Source organism: Excalfactoria chinensis, chromosome 12 (genome assembly GCF_039878825.1).
Source record: "Excalfactoria chinensis isolate bCotChi1 chromosome 12, bCotChi1.hap2, whole genome shotgun sequence".
NCBI classification, from domain to species: Eukaryota; Metazoa; Chordata; class Aves; order Galliformes; family Phasianidae; genus Excalfactoria; species Excalfactoria chinensis.
In genome coordinates, this window is record NC_092836.1 from 5,198,792 (window position 1) to 5,220,127 (window position 21,336).

At 40.9% G+C, this 21,336-nt stretch overlaps 1 protein-coding gene across 4 annotated transcripts in view; it reads right to left on the reverse strand.

The window, feature by feature from the left end:
* Positions 1-21,336, reverse strand: part of TAFA1 (TAFA chemokine like family member 1) — a 199,702-nt gene that overhangs the window by 177,620 nt on the left and 746 nt on the right. Inside the window, exons 1-3 of one of the 4 annotated variants that reach the window (XM_072347061.1) lie at positions 20,095-20,171; positions 19,251-19,371; positions 9,542-9,577 (exon numbers count right to left, since the gene is read on the reverse strand). In XM_072347061.1, the coding sequence (XP_072203162.1) occupies positions 9,542-9,577; positions 19,251-19,371; positions 20,095-20,139 (202 nt within the window). In that variant the 5' untranslated portion in view covers positions 20,140-20,171. Of the gene's footprint in view, positions 1-9,541; positions 9,578-19,250; positions 19,372-20,094; positions 20,172-21,336 lie in introns of those variants that run through there. The other 3 variants (XM_072347063.1, XM_072347062.1, XM_072347064.1) reach the window with 3 other exon arrangements.

Genomic DNA, 21,336 nt, shown 5'->3' on the forward strand with positions numbered 1-21,336 from the left:
GTCTTCCTTCTTGCAGAGCAGCACAGTTTGGCTCACATTAATACAACAGGGCCATTCCACGTTACGCATACTCATATAAGTTAAAACTTAATATTGGTTAATTTAGTATTACCCACACATTTTAATAGCTTTTTTTAAGTAATTATTTATCAAAGTCTGAGAACCACACAACACACGTGATTTTAAGACAATCCTCCATTAATTTTTAATTATTAAAAGGAGTATTCAAAAGAAGTACAACACCCTAAAACCAGCCTATGCTAAACAACAGAACATAGAACTGCAAAGAAACCAGATGTGATGCTGGAGCAATACGCATGGTAGCCCAGCTAGGGTAGCAGGACAACAAACACACACAGCAAGTAGATCAAGCTTATATCACCTGCTGCAACTACCTTGGCTCTGGAGCCAGCATAGGCTCCAACAAGGACATCTCTGTCTTCTTTTAGAGCATGCAGATATGCCCAGAATAATCTTTTTATGAAAGAAACGTTCAGAAGACTAAGACCCATTGAAATAAAAGCCTGGTGCAATTGGCCTTTTTAAACTAGATGCCTAATCACAGTAGGTGCCTAATAAAAATCTAAACCAGTGCCCCAGGAGGGGTCCTTATAGATCAGACACGGTCTCTTGAGTTCAAGAAAAATCTCTTACCCAAACTACAGATATTTGCAGTTAGTTTCTAAAGACAGCCTTCTGTATGCTATCAGAGAAACTATTCTAGCATACCAAACCGATTGTTACATTTAATGCCTTATCCCAACAACAACCCTGAAGTGGCTTAGTACTTTAAAAGAGAACACAAAGCACTATGTGAATGAACCGCATGAAAGCCTGAACAATGGGATATACACGAAAACACAATAAGCAGGGAATAAATCTGCTGAGGACAGACCAAAAAGGCTATTAAAATGAAATCAAGGGGTTTATGGTTGACATAATAGAGAATATAAGAACAGCAAGAAGATACAGACTAAGGAGAGACCTTGTTTCATCTTTACAGACGGACATCAGGACAGAATAAAAACACGAAGAGTAGACATGCAAAGGTAAAAATAATCAGAGCATGAGACAAGAGCCTCAACTTCTGACTGAGCACGTAAGCTGGAACGATCACACCTTAGGCAGCTCATGCAGCACAATGGAGAAGTGGCCTGGGTGACACAGTTGAGGAGCTGAAAGTGACACTACTGTTACAGGAAGGATGGAGCTGTTCAGGGGATGATACTGGAAAGTGTGATTTGGCACAGCGAGTTCTGCTTCAGCCACGGTAAAAATCAATGCTCTAGATACAGTGGTCAGTGTCAAAAGCCAAAAGATAAGGACATCAGAGATGGGAGCAGATTTTTGTGCAGGCATGACTGAAATTCGCATTACAGACAAAATTAAGTGGTGAATAGACCTATATTGTTAAAACAAGGGCTGCAAACAGAAAACAGCACATCTGCAGATGTTTTCATTAGTCATTTTAAACCTCTAGTCTGCTGAATCCCAGATTGTGGTTGATTTGTGGTCATAATAGTGCACTGTGAGGTGGGGTTTGGCAATTTTGGCCTCCTTTATTCAAGACAATTGCTTCTTTTTCCTTCCCTGTCCTAGCCAGACACCTCTTTGCTGCCTGCAGACACAGTTATGTATCACCCGCCCTCATGGCACTGAACAGTGGTAGTCCTGATACAGATTTTCTGCCTCAGTAGAAGAGGTTAATTTTGCAGTGGTTAAGATCAAGAGCCTCTATTAACCATTCACTCCTTTCTGTGACGGATCACTTAGCAAATCTTTCATAAGAGCAACGAGTAAAACTCGCTTTGTAAGAAGTTCTACAGACATATATATATATATATATATATATAATACATATATGTATACATATATAAAATATATATGTATAACCCCAAAAAACAGTTCTCCACTGCCCCAAGACTTTGGGGCAAGGCTTGTAAAATGCCATTGAATCAGTGCAGTTTCAGAACCCATGACTGCTGATGGAGTAACACTACGATGAAAATTCAACTGAGTGCCAAATGCCTGTTTTGGAAGGAGTTCTGTCTTCTCTACAGGAGTAGCAACTTCTTCCATCACCTTTTCCTTGCCAGTTTTGGAGTCTGAGCTCCAGTTTGCATCATTTAGCAGCTTTCAGAAGCACTGCCACCCTCACAGCATCGGCTGTTCTCCCCCACTGCTGCCTGCAGCCTGTCTTGGCTCCTGGAATCAGTCTCCTTCTCTCACATCAGGAGAGCCTGGAACTACTTCCCACAGCACAGTTCATCTGGCATCACTCAAGGACATCGACCCCGCCATCCTGGTGTGCACTGTATTGTCACACTGCAGGTAAAGGCCCTGTGCCCATACTTTAGGAAGAAGAAATCCAAGTCATCAGGTTTTAGTAATCAAAAAGAGATTAGCACAATGATATTCATGACCTCTACCCACAAAAAGCAGTCAAGAGAACTTCTCTCCCTTCAGAAAATGAACAATTCATGGGAGTCTCACAAATGGTAATTAGTATCAATTTAGCTGATTGTACATTCAGATAAGTTGTACATAAAATGGCTTCAGACGTTAGGGGAAACAACCAGCTACATACACCAATTATGAAATTTTTAAAAGACCTGGAGATAAGTATTTAATTAGAAGAATGCAGGCAGTGAAGGGATTCCAGCTCCAGAAGCTGATGGCTGTGCAGTGATTGCAAAGAGGACGTGGGACAGCAGGAGGAGCGAGCCCTCTCCTCTGTGATGCTGGGCTTAGCATCTCCGTGAGCAAAGGGGATCAGCTCAGCTTAATTGAGTTAAGCACGGTGACTAATGCTAATCAGATTTTTTTTTATTATTAGGATTATTTTCAAGGTAACAATATTTAAAACCTAATAGCATTGAAACTATTTAACAGTGATTTTAATAGGAAGGAGTTGCTGAGGGTCAGGGCAACCCTCAGCTTAAGGCACAGACTGACCAGAGCAGCCTTGTCAAGGCACTGCCCTGGACCACGCATAACAGATCAGCACTCAGCACCACAGCCCATGCCAGGACCTAACTCTGCCCTTTCCACACTTTGCTTTCCTGCACCACCACGTTCAACCCTGCAACAATTCACGGATCTTTAATTTGTTCCACTCTCCATCAAAACTCTGACAGACTTTTCATTATACTTTAAAGCAGCTATTTTTAATTGTTTCCCAGTCAAGTCTAATTGTGAAGTGTAACTGCTGCAGCTCAGAAAAAAACCACTGCCAAGTGTTACATAGATGTGAAGTGACAAAGTCAGAATGTGAGCTGCAAGGATAAGCAAGCAAATTAGTTTTGAGGAAGGCCTCAAATATCCATGAATCCATAATTCCCACATTTTTGCAACGTGAATCTGGGCTCAAGCCAAAATTGCTCTGTGCTTACCAGTCAAAGCCAGTTTTGCTTTCTCTCCAAATGGCCAAAGATCTGTCTGGGCTGCAATTATGAACCAGTGTCATGATGACATGAAAATGTAATGTTACAGTTGTAACAAAAGCAAATCTAAAGGATCTCGAGGTTTTAATATTTCAATAAGGTTAAAGCAGGAGTGTTAAATTATTTAAGTTCTGGAATAAGATATAAGCACAAGAGCAATATTGCATCCATACTCATATCTGTTCGTGTGCAGAGGTGATATCTACGTGATAAATTGCAGAAGTGTGAGGTAAATTAATTTACTATGCACTTTGATCACAATACCCTCTGCCTGGCCTACTAATCCCCTTCCCAGCAGACTTGCTCTAACATCCCAAATCACTGAACATTTTCATTGCTGCCATTAACAACAATGTTTTATAGTCTACCTCATTTTCTCCTCGCAGGTGAGGAAATTTCCTTTCGAGAAAAATACTAAATGTAAATTAAGCTGCAGAAACACACACCAATGGAACCTTTATATCTTCCACTCCCCCACATTATATATATCTATATAAAAGACTTCAAAATGAGAACACATCTTCAGATGCTGACAGCTGGGTGAGACGCTGCACTGTCTGTGTGTGTCTTGGTGGCAGGGGAAAAATGAATCAAGAGCAGATGTACAGTTCTCCAACTACAATGACTTAATATTATTATTCATTTATTGGCAATACACATCTATACATAATTCCTGGAAAAGCACTAATAGTTTAATCTACAAATGTGCTCACAGTTTGACATTTTCAGGCTATAGACAACGACATGAGAAAAAAACTAATTAATACATCCATCACTGCCAAAGGAGGTGTGATGAAACCAAAATGTTTGGCAAGCTCACTGTAAAGAAAGCCTGCTACTACCTCCAATCTCCACTCGCTGCTGAATAGCACATCTCTGCACCGCACACAAAAACACAGCACAGTGCAGGGCAGATGCACAGAGCCAGGAGCCCTGAGCATCCCCTTGGTGCCATAGCACACATGGCTACCAGCTGAGAAACTGCACCCCCTCCTGGGTGTTATGAGCAGCTGATCCCCAGGGGGATTGATTGTATAGTTTTGAGACTTCTGGATCTCACCATATACACATTAAGTGTATAGCTACCCAAAAAGCCACCAAAGAAATCTAGATGATAGCATTAAGCACAAAGCAGAAAATGAGTCGGCTTATGGCTAAGGTATGGATATGAATGTACATGAGAACACCTCAGCTTCCTTCCACCAATATACCAAAGCTTTGTTTACAGCATAAAGTGCACTTAGCCAGATATCAAATATTGATAGAAACAGACATAGCACACTACAGGCACTTTCTCCACTTGCACCAATATATATTTGACAAGTTCTTGCAGGAGCCACAACTCAAAATTTAGTAAGAAAAATATTTATAGACACGTGAGAAGAAAAGCAGGACAACTCATATTGCTCCATGCCTCATACGTTTATCCTTTATGATTTTAAGTGCTTTGTTAGAAAACACAACCCTTGAGAGCACTGACATCTAACTGGCCAGCTGAGCTTAAAGGTAAAGAAATTAAAAGAGATTGGAATATCCCTGAATAAGGAGGCTTTGCAACAGAACAAAGTCAAACTTCCTTTCTTAGAGCATCTTTCCACAAGCTCCAGCTACAGAAGGGAGAGAGACTTCAGAGAGAAGAGGGTATCCAAAACTGGGTCAGTTATTTACTGAGAAATGGTTACATTACAGATGTCAAAGTATTCAGAGCACCAGAGCAAAATGGAATTTTTTTCATCTTTTTCCTGTTACAAGATGTGTATTTTTGTTCTTTTGACATTTACATGCCACAGTAAAAGCAACAAGAAAAGAAATGTGTACAATCCAGCATAAAGACTCACACTTTCATGTCATAAATGCTAAGAAGACATCAAAAACATGCACCTTTGCATCATGACTTACTGTCCTGAATGTGTTAAGCAGGGTTTTAGTAGGATGGCACCATTACCTTCTGCAGACACAGATATTTCACAAAACTGAACTGCAAACAAAGTATTTGCTCATTGACAATATCCAATATCCTCTATAATTTATAGGCATCATTCTACATAAATCACTGGAGGAAAAAAAAAGATGGACAGGTTTCAAGGGCTGTTTGTTGCTTCATCTTAATTTGTCAAGATACGAGAGCGGTGTGAAAATACACACTAAACCAACACACAGACATCCTTTGTTTTCTAACAAACAATTACCTATGAAACCAATCTACGTTTTCTATTTGACACTGGCTTGCCACTGAGCTGCATGACAGCAGAAAAACACATTGCACACAACTAGGCAGGTATCGTACCAAACCCATACAGCTGCAGCAATGTTGCCCTTGGTCCTGCTGTCACTTATGTCTCCCACAACACTCCACTCATCCCCCAAGAAATGCTTGTGAAACAGGCTTAAGTAGATACAGTTTAAATAACTGTTGTATCCAGTGATTAATATTATAGCACAGACAACATCAGTGCTGATAATCATATTTTTCTCTGGAAAAGAAAAAACAGTGGTGCTTTGCAAAGTTGGGTTTATATAAAAATGACAAAACTCGATGCTATCACTTAGAGAAGGACATTTCTAATATAAAGACTCAGCTAAACATAAAGTGAAACCCTAGAAGCACCACCTCTTAAAGTGAGATTCCAATCTGTATTTCTTCAAGGACAACAAATAAGTGCTACAGGTGTATATTTGATGAAGAAGGAGCACTGATCTCAGACAAATAACTACATCACTCTGACAAGTGAAACCATTAAATTAGCGGAGGTCAGGAGATGACAGAAGTCAGCTAATACTGCAGTAGCATCACAGACATCAACCTGCCCAAGCTGTACCTTCGGTCCCCACTGGCTCCTGCTTCTGTTCTGAGTGAAGTGCAGTGGCCAGAAGTGGGGCTTTAAGGCACAGCTCTTGCCTCCTCCAGAAGTAGGCAGAGAAAAATCACAGACTGGAATCATTGAGGCTGGAAAAGACCCTTAAGGTCATCAGATTCAACAATCAGCCTCATGCAAGTCTAACCACATCCCTAAGCACCACATCCACACATCTCCTAAATACCTGCAGGGATGGCTGTTCCACTGCTGCCCTGAACAGCCCATTATGACACCTGACCACACTTTCTGTGCAGAACTTCCTCCTGATATCCAATCTAAACACCCCCTTCACAGTTTCCACAGTTCAGACCCCGATGTCCCAAAACGCAGCAGCAGAACAGCAGACAGTCTGTGCCCACCTCACACAGAGTTGGTATCATAAGACCACAGCACTCCATCTTGGCAGAAAGAAGAGCAGGAAGCCAATAAAATAAGAGCATCTCAAATCGGATACAATACAAAACCCAATTTAAGGAAAGAAGCAATACCTTCTGCTCTAGACTTCTTCCCCCTCCCCTCCCTTCCCATAAAATAATGATTTAATCTGGCTGTTCTTTGCTTTTCTTTCAGTGTTTAGAAATCAGACAAATTATTTCAGGTTTTGTTTTCTTTTTCTTTTCCAGTTAGCAAGGAAAACAATTAAATTGCTCTAAACTAATTTCAAAACATAAATACTGTGCCAAATCAGCATTTGATATCTTGCTTTGGCTGTCACATAAAAAAAATTCAATTATTTACACTGCTTTAGTCACACAAAGGAAATATTGCTTTGCAAAATGCAGTGTTACCCTGCGTATTCCTCCTGCCTGGAAAATAAACAATTGTCACAATAGAAATGAAAAGTCTGCTACAATTCCTTATGCACACAGAAGTTCATAAGCACAAGATGTTAAAAATAATTACTTTTACATTAACGCAACAGTACAGACAAAAATCAAGTGCCAGTTTGATTCTCAAGGCCTAATAGGAGCCTCTAGATACCTTCTGCTAGCCAGATAACAGCCACCAGCTGGAGCTTCGCTGCCATACTGCATGAGAGAAAGAAGATCTTGTGGAAGAACCCAGTCCAACCCAACATGAGATGGGACATGGGATTCCTGCTATGCTTCTATGACATCACAAAACCCTTCTAGGAAACGTAACGCTGGTCAAAAAGCATTCAACACCAGTTCCCACCACACCTCCAGCCTTTGTGAGTCCAAGCAGGAGTCTCCACAGCATCTTTCTCTTGGGGAAGACCTTTCAAGTCTCAACTCTGACCAATCCATGTCTTTAGAAGCAACCAATAGAGCAAAGCTCATTTACAGCAAGTAGGCTGATTCTTTCCCCTCTTATTAGGAAAAAAAAAAGATTTATCTTGACACAAGTTTTTATGCTGCTGTAGCCAGCCTGCAAGCATTTTGAGATAACAGCATGCAGTTAACAAGATTTGCAAGTCAGACGTGTTATAAAAATACACTCTAAGTTATGCAGAATCGGTGTCACACTGCCTGCAGGAGACTGGAAGCATTGCACTCTGGTAAGAAGCACAGCCATGGAGAGATAAACACACTTAAAACAAATCTTTTTGTCCAAAGACAAGCCCAGCCTTCTCGTGCCCTGAAAGAAGCAATTAAGCAAAAAGTAGAGAGTTGCACATGGAAGCCAATAGAACACTGCCCATCTGCACGTGCTGAGCCTCTTTGTCAGCTCAGAACAGGAATATAAGGAAAAGAAATCCACTAATTTTACAACTTGTTTGTTAACTGAGCTGGAGTAAGTGAACGTGAAGGCTCTTTACACCTCACAGCTGGGGCAGTCAGATAGATTATAGCTTAACCACCATGAAAGTTTAAGCTGCTGTGAAGTTGGCTCACACTAAAGCACTTGATTTCATAAAAAGAGAAAAGCAAAAAGCCTCCGTGATCCTCACTCAGCTCACAGCAATGCTTTCACTTGCTCACCAAGCCATGCGGAGGATGCCCAGGGACAGTATGACTGCCGTGGGTACCAGATGAGAGGACAGACTCTTTCACAGCCACCAGAAGCTCACTTAAGGAACAGAATAACAGAGCCTCCACTACCCTAAATACATCTGTGATGGAGATCTCTCAGTATCCTCAAGTGATGCAGTGCTGGATGCTGTGGAAGTGCTGCACATGGGGATCAGCCGTCCCATGGTTGGGCATGAAGGGAAAGAGACACCTCAAACAGATTAGCAGGTGCTGCTTTGGGTGCTCTCTTCACAGCAAATATTGATGCTCTGGAGATCTACATGTGCTGCCAGCATATATTCTTCCAACAATAGTACGTAAGAATTTTGTTTATATACTTGGTTCTGATATGAAACAGCCATTAAAGCCCTTTGTTAAAAGCAGAGAGGATACAGCTTACTGAAGGGCCTCCAAACCTTTTATTAAGGTGTGCTACGTAGTCAGTACCTAAACAGAGAAAACAATTTTTTCTATTTAAATCTGAAAGCAGGAAAATTCATATAGAGTTGAAGTGAAATCCCAACCAGACTTCGCTTCATAGATTCTACCAGGACAAAGGGATTATCCCTTCTCACCTGTTGAACTGCACAGCCCCCTCAGAGGCAGGGAGCAGCACCATAAAGGCATAATCCTTATCAGAAGAACTGCAACGTAACTGTGATACTACTCTGCAGTCTGTTTCCATCTCTAGACTCTATAGATTCCTTTATTTCTTTGAAAGATTAGAAAAGAAAACAAGAACATAAGCAAATAATTCAATTTACATAAGAACTAAGTTCAAGAGGGACTTACACAGCCTGAGCCTCGGAAGAAGAGTAATACTGAAAAAGAAACCACTTGATACCCTACTGCATGTACAAAGCACATCATCATGAAACACTGCAGCTCAAAGCCAATTCAAATCCAATCTAAAAAGTCAAGGAACTCTTTTACCAGGGGAAACCATCAAATGACTCACATTGAAAACAGAAATCCCTTTCCCTTTAATTTGTGTCTATTTTTATCCCCAGCATTTGTTGGTTTCCAGTGCCTGCGTCCCCCAACCTGACCAGCACACTTATTTCTATGGCAATGTCTTGACTCTACTACAACATCAAAGCAGTAGAAAAAATTAGGGCTATAAAGGATGAGGGTCTGATTCCTGCACGAATACACAAATCCAAGCACAGAAGGAAAAAAATACAAACAAAAGCCATAAACCACTGCAATGGTAAATTTCCTTTGTATACAGTCTGCAGTAGGAACAGAAACAAAACACGTAACTTACCCCACTGGAAAATCTGATTCACAGAAAGGGTCTTTCCTGTGGGTGAAAAAAGTTATAGATCATATTTTCCTGTGTTAAAAAATACAGTTAATAAAATTTGGTGTCAATGTCAGAAAATGAGAATGTATCTTTCATATCAAATCTTTTTCCCCAAACAGAAATGGTTGAGACTGATGGACAAATACATATGTTGTTCTAATTGGGATGAATTTGAGTGTTATTTTGTTGCTATACCTCTCATCCAGGTGCATCAGCTCTGAAGACTTTTACAGAACCTTGTAGGAAAGCGGGGTCCTTAAGAGCATACGTAAATGAAACTGATTCAAATGGTGACATTTAGAAAGAGAATAAACTGAGGGGGTGGGTGGAGAATGCATGTGGCTAAAAACTTATAAGGAGCAGCAGCCAGCCTGACTACACTGAGAACCTTCCAGTGAGATACAGCCTCTCTGCCTGGTGCTCTCCTAGGGGTGATAACACCATGTGCCCACTAATCACAGCCTGCACCCAATCAGGGCATCTTCAGATTCTCTTTTCAACAACTGCATTCCCCAACACTTCCTCATACCATTCTTTAAGCAGAAACCTTGGCAAAGCCCACATTTGTCTTTTAACACTCTACAGAGTCCTAAGTAGGCTTGTAATGAAATTCGAGTAACAAATATCAGCAGGAGATGAAGATCTAATAACCTACGGAATTGAATGAGTTGACAGTTATCAATGGGAGACTAGCATTAAACAACTACTTTGTTTTCAGGGATAAAGGAAATGCAGAAAGTTTCCAGCCAAGACAACAAGGAAGAAGAATGCCACCTCTGGAGTCACTGGAGCACCCTACTTGGCTGCTCACCTGCACTCAACCTGCTGTGACAAACAGGGATCAGCACAGTGGAGCACCACTGATGGGGCATCTTTATATCTGCTTCACCAAGAGCCCCATACCTCTTTTCCACTGCAGATGGGTGTTAACAGGCTGTAAACATTCTGCCATTGTGTAGCCTTGGGAAAAATCAGGGGGTCCCAAGGCCACCTTTCCTACTAGGTAAGGAACAGCAAACATCTTAAAGTTTCCTCACTTTTTTTTCATCTTATGGAAATGAACAGAAGAGAGCTGCCTTGCACTTAGGCATTGAATCAACTCATTTAGGGACTGCTATCTGTGGTGTTTGGGCCTCATTAATTTTCTCTTCCAAAGTTGCATTCAGACAGTCTCAGGCTTTTGTCTATTGCTGTCATCGTGGTATTTGCATGCACTAATCCGTGACAAATGGTTTCATTTGATGCACATTGGATTTTCTTGCCTGCCAACTAGAAAGATAATAGAAATACCAAGAGAAGCTAAATTAAAACTAAAGGACAGTTTAGTTTTGGAGAAACTCAAAACAAAGTTAAGATAAACACCACCTGGGCAGCTGAATTTGCAAAGAAAGGGTTGAGGTTTCAGCCACGGAAAGCCAGTTTCTAAAATGCAGCTTTTTCCCCCCAGGTCATTAAAGCCTCACAAAAATACAATCTTACTACAGAAATAATTATACTACAGATGTGGGAGCTGGCTTAGATGCAATCATTCTCTGTCAAATCGTGCACTGGCAAACTGAAACCAATTACAAACTCATTCGTAGACTTCCATTATCTTCAACTCATCTCTTCAGTTCTCATTTCCATGCACAATGGTGCCCTTCTGGATGACTGACCACTCAAATTCAAAAGCACCCCATGGAAGCAGCCAAAAAGTTCTTCATGAGTTAATGACACTCACAGTGAAGAGCTTTAGTGTAGACCTACTGGCTTATAGATTTAAGCAAGACTTAAGATCAACACTATTGGTTGCTATTGCAACAGCAGACTGAGAAAGTTAAAGAAAAAAAAGAAGAGCAAGTTTTAGTAACAGAAGTCCTCCTTACTGTTCAGTAATTCCACACACTAAACGAGAGTGGTGTCACCTAGAACACATGAGAACTTCTTTGGGTTTGCTTTGGTATTGAATCTGTCTGAAGTCATAGCTGTTATTGATGATTTCTCTTCAGCATTTAGGGGAAAAGCTGCTAAACAGTAAGTTCCCTTCATTTATTCGTGTCCTATTAAAAATAAACATACTAATCAATGAAACTGATTTTCCAAATAAACCATTCTTGCTTGCTCCCAAACACTTAATTAAACACAATTAACTCTCGTTTGTTTTGGCAGCCAATTAATGTCATGATCAAATAAATAGACTCCACGAGAAAAGATTATAATTAATAAATCCCTAACAATACACTAAAATTACACTGAAGCTTTGCTTGACAAAAATACTTAATGGCATTTTTAATAGCATTAATGAGGGCACTAAAATAAGTTTTATCAACTGCACACCAGAACTTGAAAGGCCCAGTTCCTTGCTTTCCAACAAAGCAGCACATATGATCAGAGATGCTTCCCAATCAAGTCTTCCATCTGTATTATGGCTTTCACTCACTTGCAAGTTGACTACAAGAGAGATTTTAACTCCTTGTATCTAGTAGATCCACAGTGAACTTGATTTGTCACCTACACAATCTGAACTTTGGACCACATCAAATGACAGATTAAATGCATACTGGAAGCAGCAGCTTTCTTAAAAAAAAAAAGAAACAAGGCTTACCATTTAATCTCTATTTGAACTGCCTATTGCATGACATCCAACTCCATACAACGCCTACAGCTTGTAGGAAAAATATTAAGACTCAATTTTATAAGAAGTTCAGCCTGCGTAACTTTCAGTGGGAACTGCTGGTGTCGATCAGTGTTCCCCCAGGTTCAAAGTCAAAATATCACAGTGAGAAAATAACTGAAGAAATTACATCCTGCTTCACTTGATTCTGAAGGGATAAGCAAGCCCCAAGCCTTGGAAGAACGTTGCCCATTGGGCAGTGCAGAACCAGCCAAATACCGTTAATGATTAAGCCATAAGAGTGCGCTGAATTCCAGAAATGCTCAGAAGCAAACGGGTGCCTGCCACTGGAGTGTAAGGTGCTTGGATCACAGTAAACATTTAAGGAGCTGATTCTTAAAATCCCAACTTACTCAATATTAACCCAAAACTAACAAGGTCCTTCCTTTGTGCCTCCAACTCACTTCCCAAGCTCATCTGGTTTTTGAATTTCTTATTTGTTGGGGATTTTTTTCCCCATCCTATCAAAGAAAAACAAGGATTACTGTGGAATACCATGAACAATTATCATTAAATAGTAACCACAGTTACTACTGGACAAGTGACCTTCCAAGGTCAGCAAGACTGGTTTCTTCACTGAATGCAAAGGAAAAGGGGAAGACTGATGTTCTGAAAGGAATAAAGAAGGCAAGAGAGAGAGATGTCATATAATCTTCTAAATAGAGCATAGAAATATGAGTCACAAATACATACATGGGGCTTTGTAACTTCATTCAGCTTAATTTACACCCCAATTCCCCATTGTGCATCACTGACTGAGTCTAATAAATTCAGAGTCCAACTGTGCCGCAATCGTAGCAGTGCCTACCTGGAGCACAAAGAAAAGAAAGTCTCCAGCACTGCTACCATGCAAAAAATAAGTCTAGCTGGAGAGAACTGTTCTATACAGAGCATCTGGAAATGGCAAAAATGCTGAATCCCAACAGGAGAATAAATCTTGCTCACAGCAAAGGTTGATTTCACAGCAGCATAGAAGAAGAAAACATTCAAAGAAATCCAAAGATTGTAAGAGGGATAGGATAAAACAATACCAAATTTAATGGGAGAAAAGACGCCTATCTTATGAGGAAATGTGCTTGGATATTGCCTTTTAAAATATAAATGAGTCTTGGATTTAAGTAGGCTAATCATTAAAGGCAGGCTTCTGATGTTATCAGCAGAAATACTTCTGTGCAGAGCAAACTGTATTGCCTTTGGGGGTTATATTTGTAGGTGCCAACTTTTCCTTAGAGCTCAGCCACCACAGTATGAATTCTCACTGTCTTTAAAACTGTGACAGCGAGCTACAAATAGTGCAGAGCATCAAGAGGTCCCCTCTGTGACTCATGGAGCCCCAGGGCAACTCCAGAAGGGGAAGGCACTGCATTCAGGGGGGCTTTTTCATCCCTACTCCCCCACAACAGCTCTAGCCCTGCAGTGTGATGTTCCACGCTTCTGCCTGCATGACTGCCCATAGAGAAGCTTGAGGGAGAACTTGAGGTGGCATGGGCAGCACATACCAAACCTGAGCACAGAGAAATTGTGCCAGTTGCACCTGTGAGAGACACAGCTCTCTCATAATACCACTGTCGGCACCCTGGGCTCCTGCTGTCACACAACAGGACAGCAACGCTCATAGCAGCTCACAGAGCCACGCTGTGCGCAGTGGGTATCCAGTGCCCATCATGCGCCTTGGCCATGCTGTTCTTCACAGCCCATTGAGCTGCAACACCTGCTCCCCACAGTCTGTGTTGCCTCCCTGGATCAGGAGTAACAAGGCAGCTCAACAGCATGACTGGTGACAGCTTTCCTCCACCTGCAAGTGAGCCATGCACCCATCTCACGTGAAGGAGAGAGGCACTCCCTGCCATCCACCTTCCACTGAGGGCCATATACTCCTCAGCAGCACTGCAGACCCTTTCCTCTCTATCTGAGACAGAAAATACCAGCCCAGAGGCCCTAGAAAAACACAGCCAAGTCTTCAGATGCAGGGACCCCCTATAGCCACATTTCTCTTATTTGGATGTCTGACTCCTCAAAAATCACTTACTGCAACACCTCTAATAAAGCCTGCTGCTGTCAGTAAATGCACCGCACAAGATTTGCAGGCAACTCAGTGTTATCATGCAGGCAGCAGCCCTACCTCACCCTCAGGCACAGGCTTCATTACATCAGTTCTCTGCCTACACAAACCACAAGGGTGTTCATCCACTTATATCCAAATATATTGTGTGGGACCAGGAAACACAGCCAGTACCTCCAGGCTGGATTGCTTTACATTGCAGTAGGTAATTTCACATTTTCTAGAACAGCTTGTGAAGACCAGAGTTGTGCAACAAAAGTACTGAGAAAGAATTCCAACAAGCACCTGTGGGATACCAAGATGGGTATTTGGGATTGCCTGATTCTGAACAAGCCAAGATGTATATAAACAAGATGTTTCAAAGTGCATTTACTGGCATAAATGAGAACTGAATCAGGTGTTAGAGCTATAAGTTTGTTTCTTCCAATTAGCACAGCATGAAGCACCAGTTGCCAAATTTCACGTCCATGAGCTGATCTACTGCACACAGGTGGAGTCATTGCATGCCATTATGGACACTGAATAATAAAGGTAACAACTTGCATCCCCACCATATGATTAATGGAATACAGTTCTCACAGAAACCACACACTTCTGTGCATTAACTACTTAGTTCCCCATCTGCTTCTATCAACACCAAGAACAAAAACCCTGTTAAATCCATCTTCCATCTCTCATTTGGCAAGCAGAAAACATTCTATTTACACTTTGCTGGGGAATGAGATTCAGACCAGCATTCTTTCCCAGGCTGTTTTGAATGGAATAGCCACATACTTAGAGCATATGAAAATAGCAGTCTTTTGAAATAAGAAAATATACTGTTTCCTCCCAAGACTATAAAATACACAGTGGGAAGGCCAAGATCAGAACAAAGATGTTCTGCTCACAGTCACAACCTCAAGTTTCCACAAAACACTGTCTGCTAAGAAAGATGCTCAGAACACTTATGTTGACGTTGGTCATTAACTTGTGCAGAATTGCTTTGATACAGATTTTCCTCCTCACAGTATGCGGTATAGAGATTCCTTGAGATGATTTTTAATGGGCACATCATTAACAACTGCCCCAATGAAGATACTTTTATATTTAGTAGACTTAGATTCTAGCCATCCTTGATTCAGTCTGTGACTCCTTCCTCTGAATAAACTTATTTTTAATTAACATATTTGCAAATGTCAGCATTGCTATAGTAAGTACATGTTTCTGCCTGTGTCTGCTTCACATCTTTATGCTGTATGCAAGACTAATCCGGCCTCCTTAATATGTAGCTAGTTATCTTGCATGAACTTACAGGCTCCAGTGTGCTTTCCTGCGTCTTTAAGCAACACGTTGCCAGCATTGCCCACTGTGATTCAGTGCTAGCTAACAGTCCTTACTGGGTGCAAGACATCCCTCATTTAGGGAGCAAAGCCAGAAAATTCCCTAAGAACTGCACACTACACAGGTTTTCAAATTATTATTTTTAATTTAGGGAAAGAAAAAACCCTAAGACCCCCCTCGCTTTTTAAATATCTCATTTTCCTGCCAAATGCCGGCATCTACTCACTGTCTCTGGGGCAGAGTCAATACTGTCAATCAGATGATCAATGGACTATCACAGGCACTTGGCTAACTCTGCAAATCACAACCTGTCCACTCTAATCCTCAGGCCAATTCAACAGCTCTACAACCGTCTGCATCTTACAGCTGAAAGCGGCCAACGTGGAATTCTTCTCATTACTGCCGGTTCTTATTAAATCACACAGAAATGACATGCTTCTAAAAAATGAAGGTTTTTCTCCCCCCATAAAGTTATATTTCCCATGAATGCTTTCATACATCCTTTGTCTAACAGCTTTCATGAAAATGAAAAAATATTCATTAAAACACTGCAGACAGTGATGTGTATTACCCAGGGGGAATCACACTGTAAAGGTATTCAGTTAACTTCCTCCAAATACGATCTTCAGATTCTATCGAAGAAACCCAAAAACCCACCTTGCCCCCCCTCTCCTTTGTCTCAACTAAAAAGGAACAAACACCATCACGTGAAGGTACTTAACAGCGGCACTGAAACTTTTTGTTGCATTAATGAGATAAGAAGGAATTCACAGACAGGTACAGACAACACAGAATAATCCATCTTAACATGGAGCAATATTTACTGTCCTCTTACTACCTGTGCCCTCCTGCCAACCTTTCACAGCAAACACAGCCCCACTCAATTACAAACGCTGTCACGTAAAATGGTTTATCACATTTGTTTTCAGGTTTGCACCCTCTGCCAAGTCATCTAACCAAATAAAGGCCTGAATAATAAAACTGCAATCTAGACTGAAAGGAAGCTTTAAACTTCTGTGATTGCACATTGTGTGTAGAAATCTATTTCAATCCACTCAGACGCTCGCTTAAGAAAGTTTCAGGGAGGGAATAGAAAAGAATAAGGTCAGAAATATCTGATTATTAACTATATTGCCCTTGATTTCCAGTGTTTCAAAATGGGATTAACCACAGCACTACAGATAGGTATAGTCACTGCATTAATCCACTGAGTTCAGTTCAAGTTTATTATGCTAAATCCACTCCATGAGGATTTTATCTTTTAACTGCACCTTCTTGTGCTCAGTGAGACTTCCATTCATCAAGTATGAGAAGCACACAACTGCCTGGAATTTACCTTTTTCATCATCTTGTACCAAAGTAACCCCACAATGGAGCTGAACAGCTCCAAATTGTTCTTGTTTCGGAGCTTTTAATTATCTATGGAAGATCACAATCTGAAGGAAAAGGCATGCTGAGCATGCTATTGATTACAGCTAGATTTGCTGATTCACTAAGTTGAAATATCATATACCAGATATTAAATTACTAAAAATCACCTATTGGTTCATCTGCATCCATTTTTTTTACTCACTTTTATTTAGCTGAACACTTTAATCTTACTTACACAGTGACTAACTAAAAGTAAATGACGCATTCCTAATATCATAAATATGAAAAATAGGGTGTGCTCAGGGACTGCAGTTGAATACATTAAAATCACTTCAGCTGCTAATTAACATATTTCTATCCCCTTTACATACAACGTGTTCCATTCGGTTGGCAGACTGCAAATTCCCTGCCTTATAAAAAACACACTCTTGATTTTCAGTTGTGACAGCGGAAACTGCCCCAAATTGGGAACGGTTTCCCTAAAGGATGTTTGCTTGCAGGTACTTCCCAGGTGCCACACAGCCTGAATCAGAGGTGAACATCATGTCAAATTCCACTCATCTGTCAGTGTAGTGGATTATTTCTTGAGAGACTGAAATTGGCTGCGTGGGATCAGAACACCATCAATCTTGTTCACGTAGGGTGCGGAGATGCTGCCTGAGAAAGGCTCGCAAGAGGGAAAGCTGGGCTGTTTCTAAGAAGGTGATGAGGCAGCTGTAAAACCTTCACTCTATCTGTATCACATCTCTGAGTGAAAGATTTAGTCATATTTCGCATTTCCCCAACACTTGGTATGCACTCAGTGTCTCACTGTTCTCGCCTCATAAAGGAGGCGATTTTTCAAGCTTAGGCAAATGTTGCAGAGTTCTGAATCTGTCCAGCTCATTTTTTCTCATAATGTCACTTTGTTTCAACCAATTTTTGCAAAACAAGATTACATTTTCCTTTTACCTATCTGCTTAGCTGCACCCTTTTTTCTTATTGCCTTCACTGGAGGACAGATTCAAATAACCAGGAGTAATATTCACGCATTGTAACAAACATTTCTATCATTTCTCTGCAAGTGACTTCAAAGACTCAGACTTCCAGTGGCAGCTGGTAAAGATGATGGGATTAGATTGATAGATCAGCTCTGAGTAGCTACTTGTTAAAGACTTAGGTCTATTCTGTACTACGCTTATTTTATTACAAGCAAACCAGACGATGCCAAGAAAGAAGATCTATGACTTTTACTCAAGGAAAATAGCCAGAAAAACTTTTGGTTGCTAAAGATCTGCAGGCTCGCTTTGAAGATAGGTCATTAGATAAAGAAAGATTTTTAAAAAATCAAAGTTTTCTTTATTAAATATTAAATGATGCATCATTGCAAGTTAACATTTGCCATCTTCAGTTTCTTAAGCTCTTAAGACCTCTCCCTTCATTCTGCGGATCTAGATTAGTAATACAACACTGAGTTTATCCAAATTCAACCAGATGACAGAAGTTGCCAACTCCTTGGTTTTTAAACATGGCTCATTCCCTTCAAAGGGCAACTAACGGTTGAAAAATTAATGATCAATTTCTACCAATAAAAAACACAAGTGCAATAAAACTAATGTGCAGTCTCTATGGATCACAGCGGTAAATGTGTCTGAGTTCTTCACCGCAGACCTGTGGGACTAACTCCAACCTTATGCGTGTTTAACTCCATGGGAAGACAAGCCCAAACTCTCTTCTGAGCCACACATCCACATCCCCATCAATTTCGAGAGGTAAATTTGAGAATCGTATACAAGCTCAATTCTCAGGTACACTGAGGCACACTCCCAACCTCTGGTGAGCAATAAAGACTGAGGAGATATGGTACCAGCATTCCAAACTGCAAAACCTTGTCCTGTTTGGGTTCAGTACTACAGAGTTACCCAAAACTGCTATTGCTATGTCTTTCTGAGTTGTACATTCCAAAACTGCATGAGAAGGGGTGAAGAGGGGACAGAAACAAGGATGCAGACTAAAATGATACCCAAAATGAGATTCCCATGTTAGATCGTTAGAAAACAGCATTTAAAAGAAATATTCTAACATCAGATTGGCAAAGTACAACACGTTTGACCAAAAAAAAAAAAGAACCAACCAATCATGCTCGGTAACATAAAGGCAGTCAACTTAGAAAAGTTAAATGACAAAATGGATTTTTATGATTATTCAGTCATTCATCAAGACAGACACGAGCACGGCAGAAAGCCTGCAATCTTTGATCAGCTGTGGGATGCTGTCAGTCCTACCTGGTCTGTGCAGGTGATGCTGCTGGAAAGTGTGATGGAGGGATCCCTGACAGAGCAGCATTGCACAGGCACTTATCCACAAATACAGGACCCAGGACATTGCAGAGACCACTGCCATTCTCTAAACAAAATATTAGACAGACGTTATAATCCATTGCCTTGCAGTATATAGAATAGTCAGCTTCCATTACAACAATGCTGTTACTTTTCTACTTCTCTGGTTAAAAACCTTTTGTTCCCTGCCTATTCCCCCCCCTGCAGGATGCAACTGTCATACAACAAAGGTCATGTCCAAAAAAGGACAGTTGCTGTAACACTATGCAGGAGCCAGGAGAACTTTAATAATTCAGTGACAAAAATGAAACTGTAATGATCTGATGACCAGAGGGGGGAAAAAAAAAACAAGGCTGGGAAATTTTCCCCATGCTGGTCCAACATCTAATTTACAGCTGCGAGAAAAACATCACAAAGGCAGCTAAAAACACTGATGTCCAGACAGCAACAAAACTAATTTAAACGCCTTATAGATAGGCATGCAATGTCATCAGGCATTGCAAAAGCATTCCACCCTGAAGCCTGGGAGGTTCGTTTTGTCCCAGAAGGTACCGGATTATTGTTTTTGACTTTTGTGAGCATTAATTTTTAATTCCGATGCTGTCTGCTAAAGAAAGTAGCCGTTTCTCAGAATTATCCTCTAACCCCCAAGTACAACCAGCTTTCTTTTGTTTGACCTGCATGTGCACAGGGACCAGCCCGGCTGTATCCTGCATTTCATTTGTTCTCTGTAAAAGCTTTGCTCTGTTTCACAAGGCAGGTTGTGCCAAAATTCTACAGAAACTCTTACAGGAAAGGCAAAGAGCACATTGTTTCTGTCTCCCAGCGCTGACATACTTGGGCATCCAAAACAGACAATCGAGCATTTCCATACTGGTGTTCACTATTGTACTATCTGCCTGAATTTCCCTCTGACTTTTCAACTTTGGCTGCTCTTTCCCAATGCCTGTGAGGATCTGGAGGCTTGTAAGGCTCAGCTATGCTACACATCGTCCGGTTCCCTTAACAACACCTTCTGCTGCATTTCATATTGCTAAATTAATCAAACTTGAGGCACTCTCCTTATTCAGCCAATGACACGATGCCATTTTCTATCTAAGAATCCAATCAGCTGAACATCGCTTTCACAGAGGAAGAAAGACTTAGATATTAAATCTCTCACATAGAAAAATCGTGCCTTTCCAAAAATAAAAGGTGGAAGTAATAATTCTGTGTGTTCTATCAGGGGGTTCTGCAGCAGGAAAATCAGCAGCATGAGAAGAGAGAAACTCAGCATCTATAAAATATACGCAAGGAAAAATATTTTCCCCCAAATTTTAAAGGAGCAGACATAGCCTCTGGGTAGCTTTAAGACTAACTGGCAGGAGAGAGCCACATAAACTGACAAGTCTAATTAACAGCAAACAGCAAAACATTGTTTTGATCAGCATGAGACTCTTCCTTCCCCCATTCAGAGTATCTGAAGCACTACTCAGCATATAATTGGTTCCATTTCTGACTGTTTACTTCCAGCATACAGCGCACTCTGCTCCTCTCCTCACACCCAGTTCCCTCACAAAACACGTTCTGTCCCCTCCGCTCAGGGAGCTCCCAGCAGGCTCCCCACTTCTATAGGAATTAATGCCTTTATGCCACGTTTGGTGCTCCCATGCTTTTTACATGAGGGAGAGGTCACTCTCACACGCAGGGATGTTTCAGACATTCAGGCTATTTTAAACCAAACTTCTGAAATCCTGAACAAAAAGCAAAGCAAAGCCAAACTTCCAGTCTGCTAAATGCTTATGTCAGCCTTCAGGAATCATGTTCCAAAGCACATGGACAGCAGACTTCCTTAACCCACTCTCTTTTTTTAGTGCTTTTTATTTCTACCTTTTTTTCCCAAACCTTTCTCAAACTGTCCTATTGTAAACTGCCCTTGCTGAAGCCCCAGCGTTTCCTATAAGCATTTCTTTCCACTCTCATTCATCAGCACTTATCACAGTTCTACACACAGATCATCTCCTCATTATTAAGAAACACAGCACCAAGTATT